At 39.7% G+C, this 21,491-nt stretch overlaps 1 protein-coding gene across 5 annotated transcripts; it reads left to right on the top strand.

Annotated features, from left to right (window-relative positions):
• The first annotated feature begins 870 nt into the window (after window positions 1–870).
• LOC147795887 (uncharacterized) lies at window positions 871–20,219 on the top strand. Of its 5 annotated transcripts, none has more exons than XM_087130506.1 (8): window positions 871–1,043; window positions 1,222–1,347; window positions 3,195–3,539; window positions 3,933–4,291; window positions 4,835–5,155; window positions 6,031–6,204; window positions 7,117–7,290; window positions 10,698–20,219. In XM_087130506.1, exons 1-4 carry the CDS (start codon window positions 878–880, stop codon window positions 4,217–4,219), a joined length of 924 nt encoding a protein of 307 aa, XP_086986632.1. In that variant the 5' UTR covers window positions 871–877; the 3' UTR covers window positions 4,220–4,291; window positions 4,835–5,155; window positions 6,031–6,204; window positions 7,117–7,290; window positions 10,698–20,219. The 5 variants fall into 5 exon arrangements, 4 of the variants coding, with proteins under 4 accessions (XP_086986632.1, XP_086986633.1, XP_086986631.1 ...); XR_015423476.1 differs by having other exon boundaries at window positions 892–1,043; window positions 1,222–1,359; XM_087130507.1 differs by lacking the exon at window positions 871–1,043 and having other exon boundaries at window positions 1,103–1,347.
• Window positions 20,220–21,491: the final 1,272 nt, after the last annotated feature.

The following is a 21,491-nucleotide window of genomic DNA, read 5'->3' as shown; positions in this document are numbered from 1 at the left end:
GCATCGGCTGTAGGGTATCCTCGCATGACAAGGCGGCGGATGTCCGCCACATATTCAGTCAGATTGTCTTTTGGGGACAGTTTCTTGGCTTCAAGTAGAGTGAGCCATGCGTTCTGAGTTCGCCTTTCTGCGAATCGGCTTTCCAACGCTGAATTGAGTTTATTAAAGTCATTGACAATGGAGGATTTGGTCAAGTCGCTGCCTGAGAGTTTCCAGCTGGTCCGTGTGGTCGGCCAGGGTGACTGACTCGAGGGATAGGTCAAGGTCATCTCCCGCAGCCGAAGCGTTCAGCCGCCGCGATTTTTTGTACTTCTTCGCCATGGTCACTAGACGTGCAGGCTGCACGTACACTGAGTTCTGTGGTAGTTCAGAGAGTTCACGAAGGAGTGGTTGCTATAGTAACTCGGGCATATAGAGTAACCGCAGTATCGAGCAATAAGTGTGATCGAGTAGTATTACATGTACTACAGTATACTGACATAAGTTTAGATCCCACCGCTGCCGCCAGTGTTGCGTTCCCTAAATATCAAGTCGATGGTAGCATGGACTTCATTAGTGTCTACGGGATGTGATATTTGGGGTCAACAATTTATTAAAGGGTATTATCGCACTTCTCTCGGTAAGCGTCCAGCCGCCGCACTACGTTGGGTTCCTCTCTCTCTCTGTTTGCGCACAGTGACATCATTTCGGCCTCTGTCTATTTACACAGTTAAAATGGCGGTAAGATTTAACAAAAATCAACTGGTCATAATTGCACATTGGGTGTGGGTGGCCTGTAAAAAAAAGGGCCTCCTCCTTCCTTTTTGTTGAAAAGATAGGACGCTGAACATGTTTTTAATATTGCCTTTGTCATGTGTCTGCATCCCAATTAAAGTCAATGGTATTGTTTATCATTTTGTTCACATGTAGGTATGTGATCAAGGAACATGTAAAGGTATTAAAGTTCCACATCTGCAGGAACAAGAAACACTTTCCTGTTTGGACCCAACTTCTTCAACGGAAGAATTACAAAGTTACTGCATCAACTAAAGTCTGCAAAACAAGTAAGGTTAATTGAAACCTTTTGATGCAATTTCAAGGGTTTTTCGTCAAATTTATAAAATATTTTCTATCACGGGTTCCTTTAAGTCTGTATGGCTATACTGTATGTGTACCTGTTTAATCCCCAATCAATAATTTCACTAGTTTTTATGGATTGGTGTGCATGTTCTTATTTTTAAGAGTGTGGTCCAGGAACAATGAAATTAGTGCATGCAGTCATCATTGTGACAGGAATACTGAAACTTATGTGCATCGTTCTGTCTGGATGCAGCCTACATGACGTACATGCATGTCCATCAGCGTCTGGTAAGAATACATGTAAAAAATACTTGGCGACAAATAAACAATATTCTTGGGAAGGATGCTAAAGCAAACATCCGAAACTGTTGCACTGATGGCCAACAAGTCTTCACTAATCCGGCAGACATTGCTGATTCCTTCAGTTCCTATTTTAGCAATGTTGGTCCTTCGCTTGCAAGCGAAATAAATCCTATGAATAAGCATTTTTCTGATTAGCTTCATACTTCTAACTCTGCTAGTTTCTTCCTTAACCCCAGAGATCCTATCGAAATCATTGACGCAGTGAAACCTCTAAAAAGCAGTACCAGTTGTGGTTTCGATGACATTCATGTTTCTCTAGTCAAATATGTTGTTCCCACTTATATCCCGTCCTTTCACTCACATCTTCAATCTTACTCTTCAAACTGGTTCTGTTCCCCTCAGTCTCAAGGTTGCCAGAGTCATACCAACATGTATTTAAAAGTGGTGATACTAGTAATATTCATACTGTATTTCTGTTCTTCCCTGTTTATCAAAAATTCTGGAGCGACTTGTCTATAACAGACTGTCTGCTTTTATCTCTAAGTTAAGTTTCCTCTTTGAACATCAGTTTGGTTTCCACCCAATACAATCTATCAACATGGCTCGCATTCAGTCGATGGATCTCATTTCTAACTCTTTATCCAATAAACTCTTCACAGCACGAATTTTCATTGATCTCTCAAAAGCATTTGACACAATAAATCACAGCCTTATTCTCTCTAAACTAGAATTCTATAGCGTGAGAGGACGGGCTGTTTGATGGTTTTGCAGATGATACTACAATAATCTATTCTAACACCAGCCTCGTCCGGACTCTGATATTAACAAACTTGAAACTAGCATTTCTATGTTCAAATATACAGACGATCTTCTTCCAAATGCCTTTTCTTCTTTCTTTACCCCTGTCCGCGGTGTCCATGACTATTGTACACGGTCTCGCAACAACCTGTATCGTCCATACATTTGCACATCCTATTCGATGAATGATACTTTACGATTTCAGGGGTCATGACTTTGGAACGGTATCAGCACGACCTTGAAAACACAATCGTCTGCAGGCCATTTCAAAACGTCATACTAAAATGATTTTCTCTCTAGTTACTTAGCATAGTTTTTCTCTCAATTCCATAACTTGTATATACTTTTTTTGTTTTGTAGCTCACGTTATTGCCTTGTACAAATTACTTCCGTCTTTCCGTCTGTCATCTTTCCATTTCTTGTCTGTCCGTTGATCCTGTGATTTGTTGTCTGTTTTCAAGGCATTTCAGTACAAGCCCTTGGCGTTTGACTATGCCTCGGTAGTGCAAATGTCATCTTAGTTACTACTGTTTGTATTATTTTCGTTATCCTTCATTAATTGTAAGCGCGCATCTAACTTCAATGCCTCATACGTGCACTGTCAGAATAAATGTCCATTGAACGAATGAATGAAAAGGCCTTTGTAACAGTAGACACATGGACAAGAAAGACTTGGCACGGAAGCTCCAAACTTTACACTACATGTAGTTTTTTGTTTTGGGGGGTCCTGGTCTTATTTGCTTGTTGAATAACTGTACTGCCTTAATATTAAACCAAAGTCAATAAATTAATATCATTTGAGTTTGTTGACACATCATTCGTGTATTATGTGCAATGCGTTGGAATTGTGGCATGACCAACAGTTTCTTAGCTCTCTGATTCACTGATCTCTTTGCAAAGTAATGTTTAACTAAACTTAAGGTTTTGTGGTCTTTTGAAATTTCAACCTGTTTGTTGATTTACAGCACTTTAATATTCTTTGATCCCTTTGCATGGATTCAATTTATTTCCTTTGTTTTAAATTGTACATTCAGGTAATACTACGCAAGATGCATTCGGCCTTGCTAATGAGAGTGCCAGTGTTCAGCTTGGCCTTGTGCACAAACTGCCCTGCTTGTCTCGTCGACCGGAGGAAAGTCCCTCATCTCTCCTTTCAGTTGTGTGGTACCGAGGTAACAGCATCGCTGACCCGGCAAAAGAGGTACTCATATCCTACCAAGATAAAGACATTTACCCGGAAAGTGACAGATATGAATTTTCACCTGACTTTGCCCTTGTTATCAAAGGAATTGAGGAAAGAGACAATGCCGCATTTCTTTGCCAAGTCATCCTGGAAACGTACGAGGAGAGAGTAAAGGAAATCAGAGTACAAGTCTTAGGTAAGCATTGAAAAAGATTTGTTTTTCTCCTGAGTGATTGAGTCGCGCGTGTGTGTGATCTTAAACCTTGACACATGTACATGTACTCAAGTCGCGTGTCAAACATGAAACATTACATACATGTACGTGTATAGATCCCAAAAGGAATTTTTGTGAAGGCTACTTCAAAGGCATTCATTCATGCCTTTGAATTGTTGAGAAAGTGGCTTGATGACCTTTTGAATTTGTGACAAAAACTTTAGCCACTCAATGAAACCCCGTGTGTTTCTGTTTCTCACCATCAACACACTCAACCTGCATGAAGTGTGTGCTAAATGTACATGTACGGAATGGATTTTCAACAACTTTCTTTGGAGACTTCAGTGATGTTACATTTGCTCTGTTCATATTCAGATAACTCCTTTCCACCAAGAATCGGTGACAGGTCAAGGCCTGCCAATCTCCAGCGAGGACACAGACACAAGGTGCCATGTCGTGCACCTCAGACCCCAGAGGCACCAGCAGACGTGGTGTATTGGTCAGTTGGAGAGGGCATCACTACCGACACAGAAATCATTGCCGCAAGATTCTTCAAGCATGGCGGTACCACCTGTTTTTCAACTACGGTGCTGATTTCAGCATCGACAGCGACGCTTCACTTACCGTCAACTCGCTGGAAAGTTTCCAGGAGAACTGGGTGACATTTTGGTGTCACATATTCCAGTCGAATGGCATGCTCAGCAGCTCTTCCACCGAGGTTTATATCTCAGAAGGTAATTGTTCAAAGCAAGGAATCAAATTGAGTTTGTTTTATATGTTACATGTAACTAGCAGATGTTAATTTAGGGATTTCCGATATTGAAAACAAACTTTACAAATCGCAGCCTGAAAATATGAATCATCTTGTGGTTTGAACTTTGTTACACATACATTTCTCACTATCCTCTTGAAAAGGTACATGGCAACATACAAGGAACCTTGGCTGGCGCGACGTGGTCTTTTGTGTTAGGAATTTATCTGATTCTTCATTTCTCATTCACCTTTGCTTGATTTCATGAAGAGGGGTCATGTTTTCTGTTATTAAAATCCTCAATCTGTCAGCACTTGGACATATTGACCAGTTGAGGACAGTTAAGGCTATAAGAAAGTTCAGTTAAAAGTGTAGATTTCACTCCTCCCAGCTTTCACAGGTCTATAATTTACTGTGTTCAACGTTATTCGTGTGTAACGTACAGATGTACACAATGTTTGTAGTACATGTATAGTACGTGTGCATATAACATCTTCTTTGGCTAAATTGTGTTGTGCGCACTCAGATCAAAAGTCCAGCACTGCTTTCAGGAACTCGACAACCTCGACCTTCTATCTGAAGAGGGGATCGAAGCAAGTCCTTCCTTGCACCAGTTGGACACCTGGTGATGCAATGTGTAACGCCCAGTGGTTTCATGAGTCAAGTGAACAACCTCTTGTTACTTACAACTTGTCCAGCGATGACCCTGAGTTGGATTCCTTGTACAATCTGGCTGGTAGTTTTGGCCTGGTAATCTCATCCGCCAACAGTAGCCATGTTGGACAGTACACCTGCAACCTTACTTCTGCTGATTCTGGAACTAAGATTGGAGTCATCAATGTGTTTGGTATGTCTCTCAAAAATGATGGAGCTGCCTTTTAATTCTCATTTTTCCAGTGCTGATATCACTTTGTATAAATTCTGATCTTTCATAAGGCCTTTTCACACTGCATCCTCTCAACCCAGGTTGAACTCAACCCTGGGTGAGGTCATGGCCGCCCTGGGTTGAAAATTGGATTTTCAACCCTGCATTCAACCCAGCATCGTTTCACACTTGCTTTGTGTGAATTGGGCTCATCGGGTTGAGTTCAACCCGTACATGAGCACAAACAATTTTCTACCCGGGGGTGAAAATCTCAACCCTGGTCCCGAGCAGGGTTGAGTTCAACCCAGGTTAAAGTCAATGTCGGGGTTGGCGCAGGGTTGAAATTTTCAAGTGTGAATCGCCGCCCGTTTTCAACCTTGCTTCAACCCTGAGATTGTCTAGTGTAAAAAGGCCTATAAACTCTTCATGAGATTTGATATTTGCTTTTTCCTGTAAATTTACTTAGCCATCAATGTGCAAGTTAATTGTGCTGTTTATGCCTTACCGGTCTGTTTATCCATTTTGCCACCTGTTGTTTTCTTAGGCATCATTTTTCCAACAAGTGTATGATCTAGAGGGAAATGTTCCTGAAGTGATTGAGGGTTTTTTATGACGGATGTTTCGCACGTTTCCAGCCTTCTTTCTAAAACTGCCTTGTGATTTAAGAGGCGTCTTTGATTTTACCACTGCACACTTGAGAGCTGCCAAACATTTGTAATGTCTCCATTTGCACATGTAATGACCATGCATAATCAGGCCTCAATGGGCATGATCAATTTTTTTTAGGTAATTTGGCTAATCCCTAATTATTGTTTTGAAATTGTGTGGGTTTCCAATTGCCCCAAATCTGTTTCCAGTTGAATGCCCCAACCCGGGAATACCCGAAGGAGGCACCCGACGAGGACCCTCTAGCTTCATGCCAGGTGCTGAAGTGTCTTTTGACTGTCATGATGGCTACGAAAGAGAAGGTTCCAACTTCAGTGTCTGCCAAGAAAATGGTGAATGGTCCTTTCCGGCGCCCAAATGCATCCGTGAGTAAACCTATTCATAACATGACAACCATAGAATTGTGCGTAAAGCTACCATTGAAAGAGGAGATGCTTAGCAATGGATTCCCCATTGCTTAACACCTTTTCCATTAAGTGGTTATCTGTAGAGGGTTTGCATTGCTGCTATCTTGCATTGGTGCTTTCTTCCACAGTGTATGCACCAAGGAGGTTTGTTATTGAAACAATACAATTGAATTGCCCTGTAAGATGGCAAACATGCAAAGCCTCTGCACCATCTGTGTGACCCATTTATGAAAGAGTCACAGTGCCATTTTCTTCACCAATTTTGCTTGAGTTTTGGTATATGAAGCATTTTGATGACAAGTGACATTGCTTGGGTGAAAAGTGTTCAGGGTTCCCATTGATTTCCATGGTGCCAAGATACTTGGTAACTCAAAAGCCACTTGAGACTCATTCTCATAGAACGGGTCCCCTCTATTCTCTGATTTGATCCCAGCTTCATTGGCTTTTACAGAAAAGTAGTTTTTTGGGTTTGATTGTTGGCTTTTCAACATTGCCCTCATGTGATGATGCCTTCATCAGGTGACAGGTCACGTGCCATTAAAGGTGTACTCTTAAAAGACCAAAGTTAAAGTTTTTCCAATACTGTTGTGCGACTGTTTAGGTAGAGCTTCAATGCAAGCCTTTCGAGTTTTGGAGGTACTCACGTACATAATGTCCTTTCTTGACGTTTATGCAGTCTGACTTCAAGGAAATCAAAGTTTCAAGTTGTCTAGTTTTGAAGGAAAACCGAATGTAATTGCTTACAGGAAAAACTGATCTGTCAAACACTGTAGTGGATTTACGATATATCAATTGCCGAATACTCTGTTAAGGAGAGACCCCATTCAAACCTCAATTTTATTTGTATCATTTTATCTTTCGTTGAATTAGAAATGAATGAAGGAGATGATGGCTCCTCCTTAACATGGCTCGGCACACTTGGATGGTGTCTCGTATTCATCATACTTTTCCTTGGTGCACTAGTGTGGTACATGTACTCACGCAGAAAAGGGTGCTTCAAAAGAAGTCAACAAGATTTTAATTATGGCCGCACCACTGAAATAGGTACGTTTATATGTGTATTTCAGATTCTTATACATGTATGTGAGCTCAGTACCACTTGCAGTAGTCATTCTATAAATTTGGGATCCAGTAGTATGACATTTGTGACCCACTCTGTGAAAATGAGTCGGATGTCGCAAAGTTGGAATGGAAGCTTTGGCTGTTTTGAGTGGATAGAGTGAAAATTTAATCAGAGTTTGGATTTTGTGGTTTTGTTTTATTTTGGTTGCTTTAAAGTTTAAAAAAAGTTCAAATGACTCACAAAATTTGTTAACTATTCTTGTAAAACAATTGACAGCATCACGATTTTTAGTGTGTTTCTGGGTTAGTTGCAGTACATGTGTTATTTTTCAAATCCCTTTTTCTCCATTAAGACAATTCAAGGTTAGGAAAAAGTGTACAGAATGAAACAAGGACAGCAATACAACACGGATATCCTACAGGTCCATGATATACCCAAATGATCACCACATAGTTCATTCCCTTTTCGTTGATGTAGTTAACTCAAAACTTCAGTTTTGCAACATCTGACTCATTTTCACATATCAGGTCACATTTGGCATTGTGTCCCTGTTAAACCTGACCTGTGCACTTTGACCTGGAAATGTTAAGATTTAATTCAAACTGTGTTTATTTGTGTGGCAGGTATTTGGCACAATTTCTTAATTACTCTTTGATATTGAAAGAATGTGCTCTAAACTTCTAAAAACAAATGTCAAATGTAATAACACTTTATAGAATGGCCTACCAATACTTGTGCATATATAAAATAATTCGAAACCTCATCAGAAATACTGCTTACCAGCAGATTTTAGATATCTATCCCTGCTTCTGTAGTCTCTACTACATTTACCGGTGTTCCCATAGTGGAAGTAGAGCCAATGATTTTCCGTTTCAAAAATGAGAATTTTCCGTTTTGTCAAATCCCGAATTCTGCTTCAGAAATTCAAAATCCGTTTCATACCTTTGTAAGCATGAAAATTGGAGAGCAAGTTTCAAACTATGCATGGAAACCATTTGCTCAACAACATCGCCCGCCCCCCCCAAAAAAAAATGTTGTGTGGAAATACTCTGCAATTTTTGTCACTTTTGTAAAATTTCTGTAGTGAGAATTAAAAAAAATTAGACAAGAAATACTGCACAATCCACCCCTTAGTTTCACACCAACACGCAATCGGCAAAAACTTGCTGCGATTCAATCGACAATTCATGTGCTACTCCTCGTGTATGAAATCAGCTTACATACATGTACAGCACATGTACACTGAAGTCACAGAGTACATGTAGGTCTTGCATGTAACAGTCGTTGATCACAATATGCTAATGTTGGACATCAACCCGCCATTTTATTTGGCAGTTGTGCGACAGATCAGAAAGTTAACATTCACTGAGCCTAAAAATGTATGTTTATGACTGAAAACTTCACTCTTTATTGAACACTTCCGAGAGCCCATTCAGCTACATGTATGGTGCACCAAGCTTACCAAGTTTCGTCTAATTCAAGAAATATGTAATAAGTCTTCCATTTTGCTGCCGCGGTTTCATCGTTCGCCATGCGGTACTAGCCTTGTCTCAAGGCGTCCATGCGGATTCACAGGCTAAATTCCCAGTAGCAGTAGTCATTATGTGTGAGTAAGAACTTGTTTGCGCCTTGATTTCATTGCTTGTACGGTGTTCGTGTGAACGGCCAATGTGTGTCCATGTACAGTGTGTATTGTATACAATGTACCGTACCGCGTCGCTACACTGTATCGAGCCGGCTGCCGGTACAGTCATGGGGCTCACGCACTTCCAAGTGTCCGCACTGTCACGGCGGGGATGACCCAACCATGTGGTGGAGTGGTGCAATTTAGCACGTTTCCAGTTCATTAAAAGAAAGCATTTGCAAAAGGTTTAGTAGGCATTTATTCTTTAATCCTTTGCAGAAAGTTTTCTTTACTTTTTAATCCATTTTTAAGGGGAAATTTTGCAATTTCCATTTCAAGCAGTGGATTCCGTTTCAAAGTGTTGAATCCGCGAATTCCGTCCGTTTTCCGCGGTCGCAGAAAACCATTGGCTGTATACACGTGCACGCAGCTTATTAATCTGCTGCAGAGTGAAATCATGCTGTTTCATTTGTACATGTACCAGTACATGGATGGCTTTGAATTGGCATACCGCTGTGGACCCTTTTTCGTCATTTACCAAACCTTTAAAATACGAGTGGATGTCATATCATGCATGCTGTCTTACGCATTTTCTTATTTGCTGGAATTCCCAGAAAGTGCATAAACTGTTAAGTTATAATACATGTATGTACATGTAAATCGTTGATTTTGACCGTGGTTGGTGTAATGGTCAAGTGATCATATTGTGACCACATCTTGCTTTACAGTTAGCATTTGTAGGATTTTATATTAAAAGACCGGGCCAGCTAAGAGAGAGTTAACCCTCAGGGGAAGGCGGGGAGATGACACTGTGACCCACACGTTGAAATGTTACAGCTTCCCCCAAACTCCTGAAAAAAATCAAACTGTCCTTCCATGACATTTTTCTTTCAAGTCTTGTGCAACGTTTGATACAAACGCTTTGAAAGACATCCTTCTTATATCAAGTTGTACCGGTACATGTATGCTTTCCTCCAAAGTACGCCAAAAGCCAATGCTGTAGCCTCCCTTCAACCCTAACCTTCCCCAACCGCACAAAATTAAACAGTAGTAAAGTGTGGATAGGTCTGGTAGGCCCATAATAGCTGGCTTTTGCATTGGGTTTGGCATACCTCAGAAAAACTAAGTCCAACAGCCTCTGTGCACAAAGTCCCATATGGGTATTTAACTTTGTGTGAATGGGGAAGGTTGGGGCAAGCAACCCTGGGGCAAGCAACCCTTGGGCAATTAGGGTTAAAGAAAAATGAATGGGGTATACCCCAAGGACGTCTGCCTGTTCTCCAACAGAGTGTTCTTGCATTTGCTGCAAATAACGAAGTAACCTCCACGATCCTGACATGCACCGTCTATCAGCCTGCTCTGAACACTACTGATGACAGTGTAGGCGATAAATAATTGAAACAATAAAATACAAAGAGGAAAGGAATGAGAAACAATAAAAAAACATAATGTGTATAATGAATGATTGTGTCTATGTATAAAATGTACAAATGGAAGCAGAATATCAAAGTAAAATAAATGAATATATCTCGGAGATATTCTGCTCACTAAATACGTACAGTGTATACTGTACCTTTTAAAAATGTACGATATAATGCACATGTTGATTGTAGTTTGAATAACAGTCCCTTCCACTCAGGTGACTGTCGTGGAAGTAAAGGTGTACAAAATGTTTACTTCTACTTTTGAACGAAAGGCTAACTTTTAGTTGCTCTTAAAAGGAGTTTATACTGAATATGGTTTGACATTGTCTTCTTATACAAGGTTCATCAATCATGTCTGAAGAGGCCCTGCTGGAGAAGACCCCACCCCACATTCCAGAGATACATCCTCTAGAGTTACACGTTTATGTAAACACTGAAGGTGTGCTGGTGAGATACACATTAAAGTCTGAAAGTGAAATATTTGAGGATGATAATTTGAACCTCAGTTGTAGGCATGTTGTCATTTCAGGTAAATCTGGCAGTGGTAAAAGTATGTTATTGTCAAAACTATTTACAGACCATATGGAGAGAAAATCTGGGCTATTTCATCATGTTCCTCAAAATACTGTAGTTCAAGTTGATCACACCAACTTACACAATGTGCTTGTAAAACTCACTGGTATCAAGAGAAGTATTTGTTATCCCCTGCACCTATGCAATGTATTGATCCTTATTGACGACTGTAATGATGAAAGGGACATGAAATATGTCATGGAAGGTATTAAAAACAAAGGTCTCCTTGATTGTCATGTAGTTATGACTACTACAAATTTCACTGCAGCAAGAACTATGAGCACAGAATATAAATTGCGTCATGTGGCAATAGCTGATCTCCATTCTGATACTCATGGATTTGCAGAAAAGTTTGTGCGTAGATTAAAAACGATTTCAAAAGAAACAACTCTCTTAGAATTCTTGAATACACATGTTTTATTCCCAAGTATAGTTCGTTGTGCAGGCTTTTTGAATTTTCTTTGTTTGTTACACTTCAACACTGATTGTGTGAGACCTCATTCCACTGTTGGAAGTCTTATCGAAACCAAACTAAACGACATGTTTAGAAAACTTGAAGGTGACGTCTTGGCTTATGATAATAGAGACATGCGCACTTCTTACCAGGGACGTTTTTTGACCAGTTGTGGCAAAGTGTGTCTATCCAGGATGATTAACGGCTCGGAAAATCCAGCAGAGGTTCCCAAAAAGGATCTTGTTGATTCATTCGAAAACGGAGATGTTGTAGCCAAGGGATTTAAAATGGGGCTTTTCAGAGAGTTCAAACGACAGGCTTTACAGGGTGAAGATTCTTGTTTGCTATCAAGCACTGATATGTGTTCGGTCAAATTCTGTCAGGAAATCATTGCAGAATTTTGTGCCGGCAAGTACTTGGCTCAATCTGCCCAAGAATGGATCGGGATAATTGATGTCAACACTGAGATGCTGGCACATGTGTTGGTCTTTGCTGGGTCAGACAATTACAATGCTGCTTGTACAATTGTCAGTCGTTTGATTGAAATTATCAGTCAACAAAGACAAAGTCCTTGTAGTCTTAAGGATGAGATTCAGTTGGAAAAATGGATTGAGATATGCCTTGAAATAAACTGCGAGGGAAGATATGAAGGGCAGTTAAACAAAAAATTGAATGAGCTCTTTCCAGCTGGACAGCTGCGTTTCATTGGTGTTTCCAGCCACAGGGCCAGACTGTTAGCGTACTTGTTGAAGTATCACTCAAAAAACAAGTATGGACTTAATCTGAAGTCTGTTCAGTTGTTCCGTGTAGAGAAACTGCCTTGGAAAGAGCTGGAAGACTATTTGAAGTATTCTTATCCTGACGCCTTGGGAAACCTGAGGAGTGGAAATGAAGCCTCCAACTCAGAAGAGACAGCAGTTTCAGTGCGTAAACAACTTGAGTCACGAGAGAGGTACATGCCCGAGTTCCCTTCTTACCTGTCGGACAGAAATGTCGTCCATACCATCCACTCCTTGGGATTACAAGAGATCGGGGAGTTGCAATATGATGAATGTCATTCCTCATCAGCAACTGCAGATCTGGCTCAAAATCTCCATCGATTGGAAGATCTTGAATCGATTGTTCTTCTGGGACCGGTTATTGGTTCCCAGCGGATTCGAGACCTTGCCCACGATATTAATAAGCTCAAGTGTTTGAAGAAGATGGACCTCCGTCTCAATACTGAAATGGACGACAGAGCTTTTGGAAAAATAGTGACAGAGCTTTTTGCTTGTGAAGACCTTGATGACCTGAGAATTTCTCTACGCAAAGTCACTGACAAAGGATTTTCCGAAGTGACGCAGAAGATTTTGGAAGTTGAGGCGCTGTTAAGACGGTTAAAGACACTGCATCTTCTGCATGTTGGCGCCGTTGAGCCTTTCTGCAATTTCTTCCGAGGAATTCTGCAATACATGGACAATCTTCAGTTTCTCCGTGTATCTTGCTTGGCCGAAGATAAGGCATCAAGTATACTAAAAACGCTTGATGGATGGAGACGAATTCCGAATCTTAGAGAGCTTTACGTCAACGAAAAGGATGTATTAACGTCCAAAATGGTTGAGCAGCGTGCAGGAGGTGTAACAGGTGCTCCATCCACGTCAGGGCTTGGCCTTGAGGAAGGCGGATCAGGAGATGCAGTGTTACAAATGGAATCAACGGTGTAAATTTCGTGATTCCAACTCAAGGGTTCCTTTGTTCTGCATGTTGAGCATAGCTGGACTTCCATTTGCACTTCCGTAACAGAACAGAATGCCAAACAAGGCCCACATAAGTGTAACGTCCAGAAGATGCCGAGACCCCCTGTGTACGTGTGCATGTACATGTTCATGTACCTTGGGCCTTGACTCATTCCAGTCAAATACCAGCTTCAGAGAAAGCTTGGACATTCATCTTGAAACAAAATGGTGTAGACCACTTTGTTTGGAGTAGACCTAAATGCTGAGACCAAGTTTGCGAGTAAGTCCAGGAAAATTGGATGTGTGGCTGTTTGTGTGAACGGGGGGAGGGTGTCTCAGGTTTTCAGTGTACTTCTTTTGGTTACACTTAGTGATGTGTCACTTTGTGATGGCTGCTGCCGATGCTGCATGTTTGTATCACGTGTACATGTGTTTCGTCCTTCATTTTGTTATTTAGTGTCACTGAGGCAGTTTGGACAAAGCAAAGGTTTTCTCATACCCTTTTCTGCTCAGCGTACACTTGTTTAGAATTATTTGGTAAATATAACTTTTGGTGAGGAAATAGTGGTAGGAACATAACCTTCGAATACAGAGAAAACGATGATCGATGACTCGCGATGTCGTGTTGCCGGAAGCGACGTAACCTTCTATGGCTTGATTTTTTTTGCCATTGTATATTCAGTGAAATATCAACCATCGTAAATATTTAGCGGTGTGGCAGTTGGAAAGTCCTTAATTACACTGCTTTGATAGTCAACAATGAAGATATGACAGGTCTTTATGCTTCATTGAAGTAATTTTGTTGAGGTATTTTCCTTAATGTGGTGTTTGCTCTGTCTGGTCCTGCTTAAAGTAGGTCAAATGTTTGTCGGATTATGAGGTTTGTTTCCCGAAGGGAATATAAGGAAATGTGTAGCAGTTTCTCTACTCTTTTTATACATGTACGTCGTAAACTATCATTTTTGGTGGTCATCATATGCGACAAGTTGACAACTTCGGAGCGTCAGTGTCATCTTTAAATCGTGACAAGATGGACTCGATAAAAAGTCGTCCATTGGGTTTGCCCTTCAACTCAGAACTCGAAGTACATATTCGGCAGTTTTTCTAGTAAAAACTGCCCACCACCTGTGGCACGCATGCTAGATTCACTCGGCCAATACTTATTCATGTTATCAAACCATGTTGACAAAAGACTTCAAAAGTATCATTTTGAAAATAACAGTGTAGTACACTGATTTCAGGTTTGCAAGACTTGTTGATGCCTAGCTACATCTGCGCTCGGCACCTGTGTACCTGCACTTACCCGAGGCTGCTTTTACGATGTGATTATCCTTCTGTTGCAGTTCCTGTTTCATGCGAAAGGTCCTCTCGTTGATACACAAGTGCGATTTACTGCACCGAGTTATATACTGCATATGTAAATGTACTTCTGCTATCTAAGGCACTTTTCGGAGTTTCAGATGGAAGCATGCTCCTGGGTAATACCGGTAGTCATATGCCAGTCTGTGCCTCATCCCACTCTTGAACAGTTAGGTCTGAAAACCGTGGTTTTGTTATGATGCTAGGCTGCAGGCTTTTTGGCTCCATGAGTTAGCCCCCGTCAGACGAGACCATCCTTCTTGTATCAGCTTCATATCAGCTCCATTTTCCGCTACGCCTGCCTCAACTTTATACCTTGTGTGATGCAAGAGTTCAGTTTTTTTTCTAGTAGTAGACGTACATTGCACCTTAGGAAAACATTTTAATAGCTCAAAATGAAATGAAAGTAAAGGAGAAGTTGGACGTAAGCTTCTGTTCTATGTCTGTGCCGACGCGCACAGTCACCGTCTCTGGCTGTTATATACTTGTACAAAACACCGAGATTCAAAATTTCAAATGAGTTCTAACCATTTTTACATTTAGATTGTGTCCAGCTTAGCTCAAAATTGAGGACTTTAGGGGAATTTCTTGTGTCCTTGTTTTGTGGATTCCATTCTGGTATTGTTATGGATAAAATGAGTATTGGTACTTGCGGCAGAGTACCAATGATATCGTGTTTTAATACCCCACGATGTCTGGTACTATAATTTGCTGAATTCGGTTCTTACAGATGACTAGTGATGTCGCTTTGTATTAGCCAATGAGTGTCCTTGTGGATTATCAGATGAGATAGTGTACTCCATTCCAGGTCCGCGTGAATGTTTGTGATACATGTACATGATTCCCCAGTGTAATTGCCGGCAATGAATCTTGCAGCTCTATTGTGAACTCTATCCAGCTTGGGCTTACCAAATTTGTCATGGGGATCCAATATGGCTAAGCAAGTTCCAGTTTGATGAGCGAGTTGTAGGCAGTACATAGATATGGTACCATTGTTAAGATTTGTGACACTTCAGTAATAGTTTTCACAAGATTTGCCAGATTTACTATGAAGTGCTGCTTGCTTATTGTGTGGAATGTTGCTCGAGTGCATTTGTTCCCCAGTAATTTCAAACTCGCTCAGAACGTGCATGCTCTTCGGCTTGTCTGTATTAACTCACAAACTGCTTCATGATTGCTAGACCTAATGTTCCATGGTATAATAACTCACTTACAAAATCAAAGCTGAAAAAAGCGAGAAAATGGAAAGCGTCACGTTCTGATTTAGATTTTAGGAATTTTAAGTCGAAGAACCATCATACTTACCTGGCGAACAAGGCTCAAGGACAGTTTTAGAGTAATTTAATTAATGAAAATTCAGGTGACCCGGAGTAAATTATTAAAGGTTGCTAAATTAATGTTTGGTGATCACCAGGAGGTTCCTCTTCCAACTCATTTGAATCCTTTCAGCTTGGATGTATCATTTGGTGAATTATTTTGGGGAAAAGTAGATAAGAATGAAGCTTGATGGAATGTCTATAGACCCACCAGCTGGTGTAGGATATGATGCTCGTCACAGTCTTCAAGTGCCACTTTTTACAAAGTTTACTGAACTTTCATTTAATGATCTTAGATTAATAACAGAAAGGCTATCTATTAAATCTTGCCCTCTTGATTCCATACCGACCAAACTTGCTAAGAGAGGCATGCATATTCTGATTACTGGAAAGAAGCCTTAATCTTGCCAGTTTTGAAGAAAACAAATCTTGATTTGGTTTTTAATAATGACAAACCGGTTAGCAATTTGTCATTCATAATCTAAACTTGTTGAGACGGCTGCAGTTGATCATATTCAGGATCATATGAAAAAAAACTCCAGCACTTGCTGTTCAAAATGATATTCTTTTAAATATTAGTAAACAACATTTAACATTATTAGTCCTTTTGATTTACCGTAAGTGCAGCGTTTGACACTGGATCAGGATATACTTTTAAGGCGTTTAAATTCTTGCCTTGCCTAAAATTACACCTCTTCAGAACAAGATTTGTGATAGGGAGTTTCAGTTGCTGGGCCTACACTATGGAATTCACAACAAACTTTACACGACTTTAAAAATAGACTTAAGACCTACCTTTTTCACAAAGCTTTTGGTCCTTTTATTTATCTCCCACTGGTAACATAAGCACTCGTACTTACTTTGCTTTTTCCTATTTAGCTAATTATTGTAATTGAATGTAATTGTGTATGTAATGTAATTTAATATAATTGAACATGCGTATTTACGTTGATCGTTATGGTTTTGGGAATTCATTTGAATAATTTTATGTGGTTTATATGTCTAATTTTGATGTATATTTTAGGTGTAATTGCGATACTTTTAATGTTTTTAATTGTAAGGCGCATTTGATCATACTTTATTGGGAAATGCGCGGCATAAACGTTAAATATTATTATTACGTGTACTTGTATGACTATTCATGAAGCCAAATATAACGTGTACTTGCCTGGTAGCCTGCAACAGGCAAGCCTGTGTTCTTTTTGCCTGCAGGTGTTATTAGACAAGCAACACAATATGTTGTTCTAAATTTACAGTGCCTTGTGAACAATTTACATGTAGTCGAAAAATCGTTCTGCTTAATATGTAATAGACACTATTTAAAAAAATGATTCATTATGTTTGTGTACATGATGAAAAAATATTAACACTTCCAATAGCCCTCTTTTATACTTGGCATTTCTCTTTTGTAATTTAATAGTTTATTTTTTCCAACTCGGAAGCTTGAAACCAAAATGAGACTCGATTTTTGCAATTTTAAATTGGGTCTTATAAGGAAGTCTTTTTCGTTGCAAAATGTACTTATGAACTTTTAGACGTCTAATTATAAGAATACATTTACTTGTATATCTTGTGTTTTCTGGTTGGGGTCTTACAGTTTTAGAAAAAGTGTAGTATGGCAGGATGTGATGGCCATGCTCGTATTTTGTTTTCGTTTCTTTGAAATTAATTTTGCTGCATTTCTCACTGAAACAAACTGAAATTGTTTCACCTCGTCCTATTAATTTGTTGGTGCCTCACGACTGAATTTTACAGTGAGCACGTGGAAAATATTCACCCGTAAAGAATGGATATTGTAATGTAAATTCGGCCTTCCAAATGATTTGGAATGGCAGGATTTACCTCGTCGTCCTGGCAAAATAAAGCCTCATGGGACATCTTGCCACGATGGCCTGGTAGCTCAACATGATGAATTTAGTCTTGTCATTTAATTAAAACAAACCTGTAATCTTGTACATGTACATGCATAATTTGACGTAAGCTTAGAGAGGTTTGCCGGAACTCCAAGTTGGTACAACGTATTTTGTAGTTGTTGAAGAACATGTGGGCTTGATGAGAGTGGGGGGGGGTACTGACGCGCGGTCATTGTTTTACAGACCTTAATTTTTCTGAACGTAAAGATATCTGTGTTTCTTACAAAGCTCACTTTTCCTGAGGGTTTCAGTGGACAAAAAAGTGTGTATAATGTAGCTAGTACAATACACGTGCCAAAAAATGGCTTTAGTACAATTCGAAAACCAGAATTAGTAGCCATTACTGCAGTGCCATATTGCTGGTAGACATGTGGTACGTGCGCGTTAAATGCCTCTTTGATCAATAGGGTGTCGTGAATTGCCAAATGTATGCGCGCGTCAAGCCGCAGATTTTGCGTGTGGGTGCGGTGCCACCATAGTGCGTCCAATCAGATTGGTCTACATGAATATTGTAACGAATATTTTTCGGAGCAAGGAATATCTGATGGTCGGTCTGTATTAGGAATAGATGTAAATTCATGTATGCTTTCATTCTTTATTTTTAAATAAATTTATGAAAATATTCATTTTAGTGCAGTGTAGATTCGTATTCGTATTGCATGTAATTTCAAGCGAGAGCTGTACTTGTGACCAAAGTGGTTGCAAGGCGAGCGCGGGAAATTGAACAAGGTTCATTTGTATACATATATCTGAACAATGACTTTGACATAGTTTGTTCATCGGCACATAAAATGTGATGTTAAGTATGTGCCTTTGCTGTTTATTTGTTAAGTTCAAATATATTCAAATAGTTATTTCTTTTCTGAAGTATATACATGTAGTTTCGCGTGGGCGTTCAATGCGAATACGTTCCTTGTTTGGACACAGGTCACGTTTGCATGCTGCCTGTTTCCAACTGTTCGTTATATTTTTGGTGACCAAAGTGTGTGCAAGGCGAGGGAGCATGGGAATCGAACAAGGTACTTGTAGATATGCATTTTCACATAAACGATTGATGAACAATGGTTTTCATAGTGTGTGTAAATCAGTACGTGAGGTATGCCGTAAAAAGTCACATTAACACCCCTGAAGTGTCTGTTTGATTTGCTGCAACACTTGTGAAAGGGACTCTGGACTCATTTACTACAAACGCCTGCCTAATTTCTCTTTGGAGCACCAACAGAAAGCACTTTCATATCGTGATCTCAAACGTTCTGTTGTACGTGCTCAGTGTTTTTCTGCAGGATTGGTGGTGTTCCTTTCTAACACACCATTACATTGAAAAGTAAGTTAAAATATTTGCCACCTTTTGGAAATGTGTTGTTTTCCTACTTTGCGTAAACCATGCTTCACGTTCCTGCCTTTTCGGAACAGGTAGTTAAACTGACTTTTTACCAACAAAATCTAACTTCTCTTTTTAAGAACTGTGTGCATCCTGTGCATATACCTTATGTTTGCCCTTGTACATATGTACAAGTAGGTGCATGAGTGACATGAATTAGATATATACATCGAGGCTGCATTGGTTTCCTGACAACATGCAGACCCACCATAGCGGGAACGTCGACTACACACAGTTATTTGATACTGTTGATAAATGTAAAGGTTGACCGTAATAACTGCCTTAAGTATTTCGACAAAAGTGTACTTATGTACAGTGCCTTATTTATATTCATGTACATGGTAACCAAAGAAGCATATTCAGAACAACTCATTTTCATGTGATGATTTTAAAGATTTAATCAACGATTTGTGTATATTTTAGTGATGTGTAATGCAGTCTTTTAAAGCTGATTTTTGTACTTAATTTTGTCGTCTCCAGTTAAGGAACCAGGAAATAGAAATATTTTTATAAATTTTACTAAAAACCCTTGAAATTGCAACTTTGGGTTTCAATTAACCTCATTTAAAATTTTTGTTTTCCAATTTTAACCCATATTTTGATTCTTTTTTGCTTTTATGCTAATACTATTTGCATATTCATGAGCAGAACATCCAACGCACGGAATCTCAATGTTGCACTGATTTGTGCTCAGAAAATCTCTAGTTTTTTTTAACCGCTGCTTTGAGAGATTTTATTTTCTTTGGCAATTTATTGATGTGTAAGTATATGGCAATAGTCCAGCAAAAATCCTTTTCACAGAAATGTTCCCAGATAGCAAATTTGGGGTTCAAAGTGTGAACAAGAAACCTGAACCATGTCTTCCTGGACTTGCATCAAAGCAAAAGCGCCCTCACTTGTCCAGGAATGCTTGGTCAATTTTTAATGTTTGGAAAAAGTGACCGTTCAGTTCATGTAACAAAAAAAAAGATGTCAAACAGTCTTCATTCGTGGAATAAGAGAACAGAGATACAAAAAAAGTGATTCTAAGAAAAATTCATTTCCTGGATCCTTAAAATCACTGAAAGTGCCAAATTATGGCTTTATCCAAGGAAGATCTATAAGAAATAGAATAAATATGGGCATATGCGAGTGCTCCTTGGCAAAAATTTCACGGGTCATTTTGGTGTTGTCTCTCGGAGTGTTACAAGGCTTGTGGACTGGGATGGGGGAGTAACCACCCTGCTTCTGATACCAAAACCATCCCGGAAAACGTGACTTAGACGGCAGTCCAGGAAAAAAAAAAAGACTTCAAATATTATTTGGCCGCCGTTGTCTAAAATACAGTGTAGGGCAAAAACAGAAACCCACCGAAGTATGATACAAAATAAAATCCTGTTAATCCTGTGTCATGTGGAAACATGTTCGGGTGCTTTCAACTGTTTTCCCATTTTTTCTGATGTTCTTAATGAGCTGCGTTTTTTCGTACAGCTCGGGGTTACCTGCTGCTGGGGAACTTGAGGTCGACGAGAGTGTTGACGACGAAAGGTATGCCCATACAATGTCCAAAAGCATTCACCAATCATTTAGCTGAAAAGAGGTTGGAAAGAATATTCTGGCTTTTCTGATTTTCTGACCGTAACATGGGGTAACTTTGGTAACACACAAAAGGGTTTGAAACGTTATTCTCTCAAACTTACAGTGGATGCGGACGTACATAATGTCTTTAGTATCACTTTATTAAGAAAAATAGTTATTCATTAACATTTTCATTGTTTTGGTAACCATGGTAACCATTTTTATTTTGATTTTCATGCCCCGTTTTCATGAAGACCAAGAGCAGAAGGTGGCCAATGTTGCCCAAAACTCAGGGTAACTTTGGTCACCTTTTTTTTAAGCCCTAAGACGCCAACAAATGTTGAAATTCCTTTTTTTTCTGCATTGAGGTTTAGATGAGTATCACAATGCTCTGAAAAGAAGAGAAATTGTCAACTGAGAAGAAATGATAACATACTTGTTAGAAATGGCCCCAAATTACCCTATGCTACTTTACCGGTCTAAAAATTAACTCAAAAATAATGTAAGGATAGACTAAACGATAAAAAACTGGAGATTCTTTTATTCGAAAGGACGAGAAGTTCGAGCCCATTCGAATCAAATAATCTCTACATTTGGAGTCAGTTTCTCTACCATAAACTCCGTCCCTCCGTCCCGTTTTTGTCTACATTGGACAACGGAACAAAACATCTTTACAAATGCTTTGAGCCGTCACGTGAGATAAATTCCATCCATTGTCTAGGGTGGCCAGCTATGTTGGTGAATGGAGGAAGGAATGGTTGGTGCAGGTGTTCTGGCCCCAACCGGAAATTGGTAACACTTCGGTTGGTGAATAACTATTTTGTTCACACGCAGAGTGCATGCTTATAAAGTTAGACACACTGGCA

The sequence above is a fragment of the Acanthaster planci genome, linkage group LG20 (assembly GCF_054643075.1).
Source record: "Acanthaster planci isolate LZ-2023a linkage group LG20, COTS_SCS, whole genome shotgun sequence".
Lineage (NCBI taxonomy): Eukaryota > Metazoa > Echinodermata > Asteroidea > Valvatida > Acanthasteridae > Acanthaster > Acanthaster planci.
Note: the sequence above shows the minus strand (reverse complement) of the source record. Positions and strands in the feature narration are given on the sequence as shown.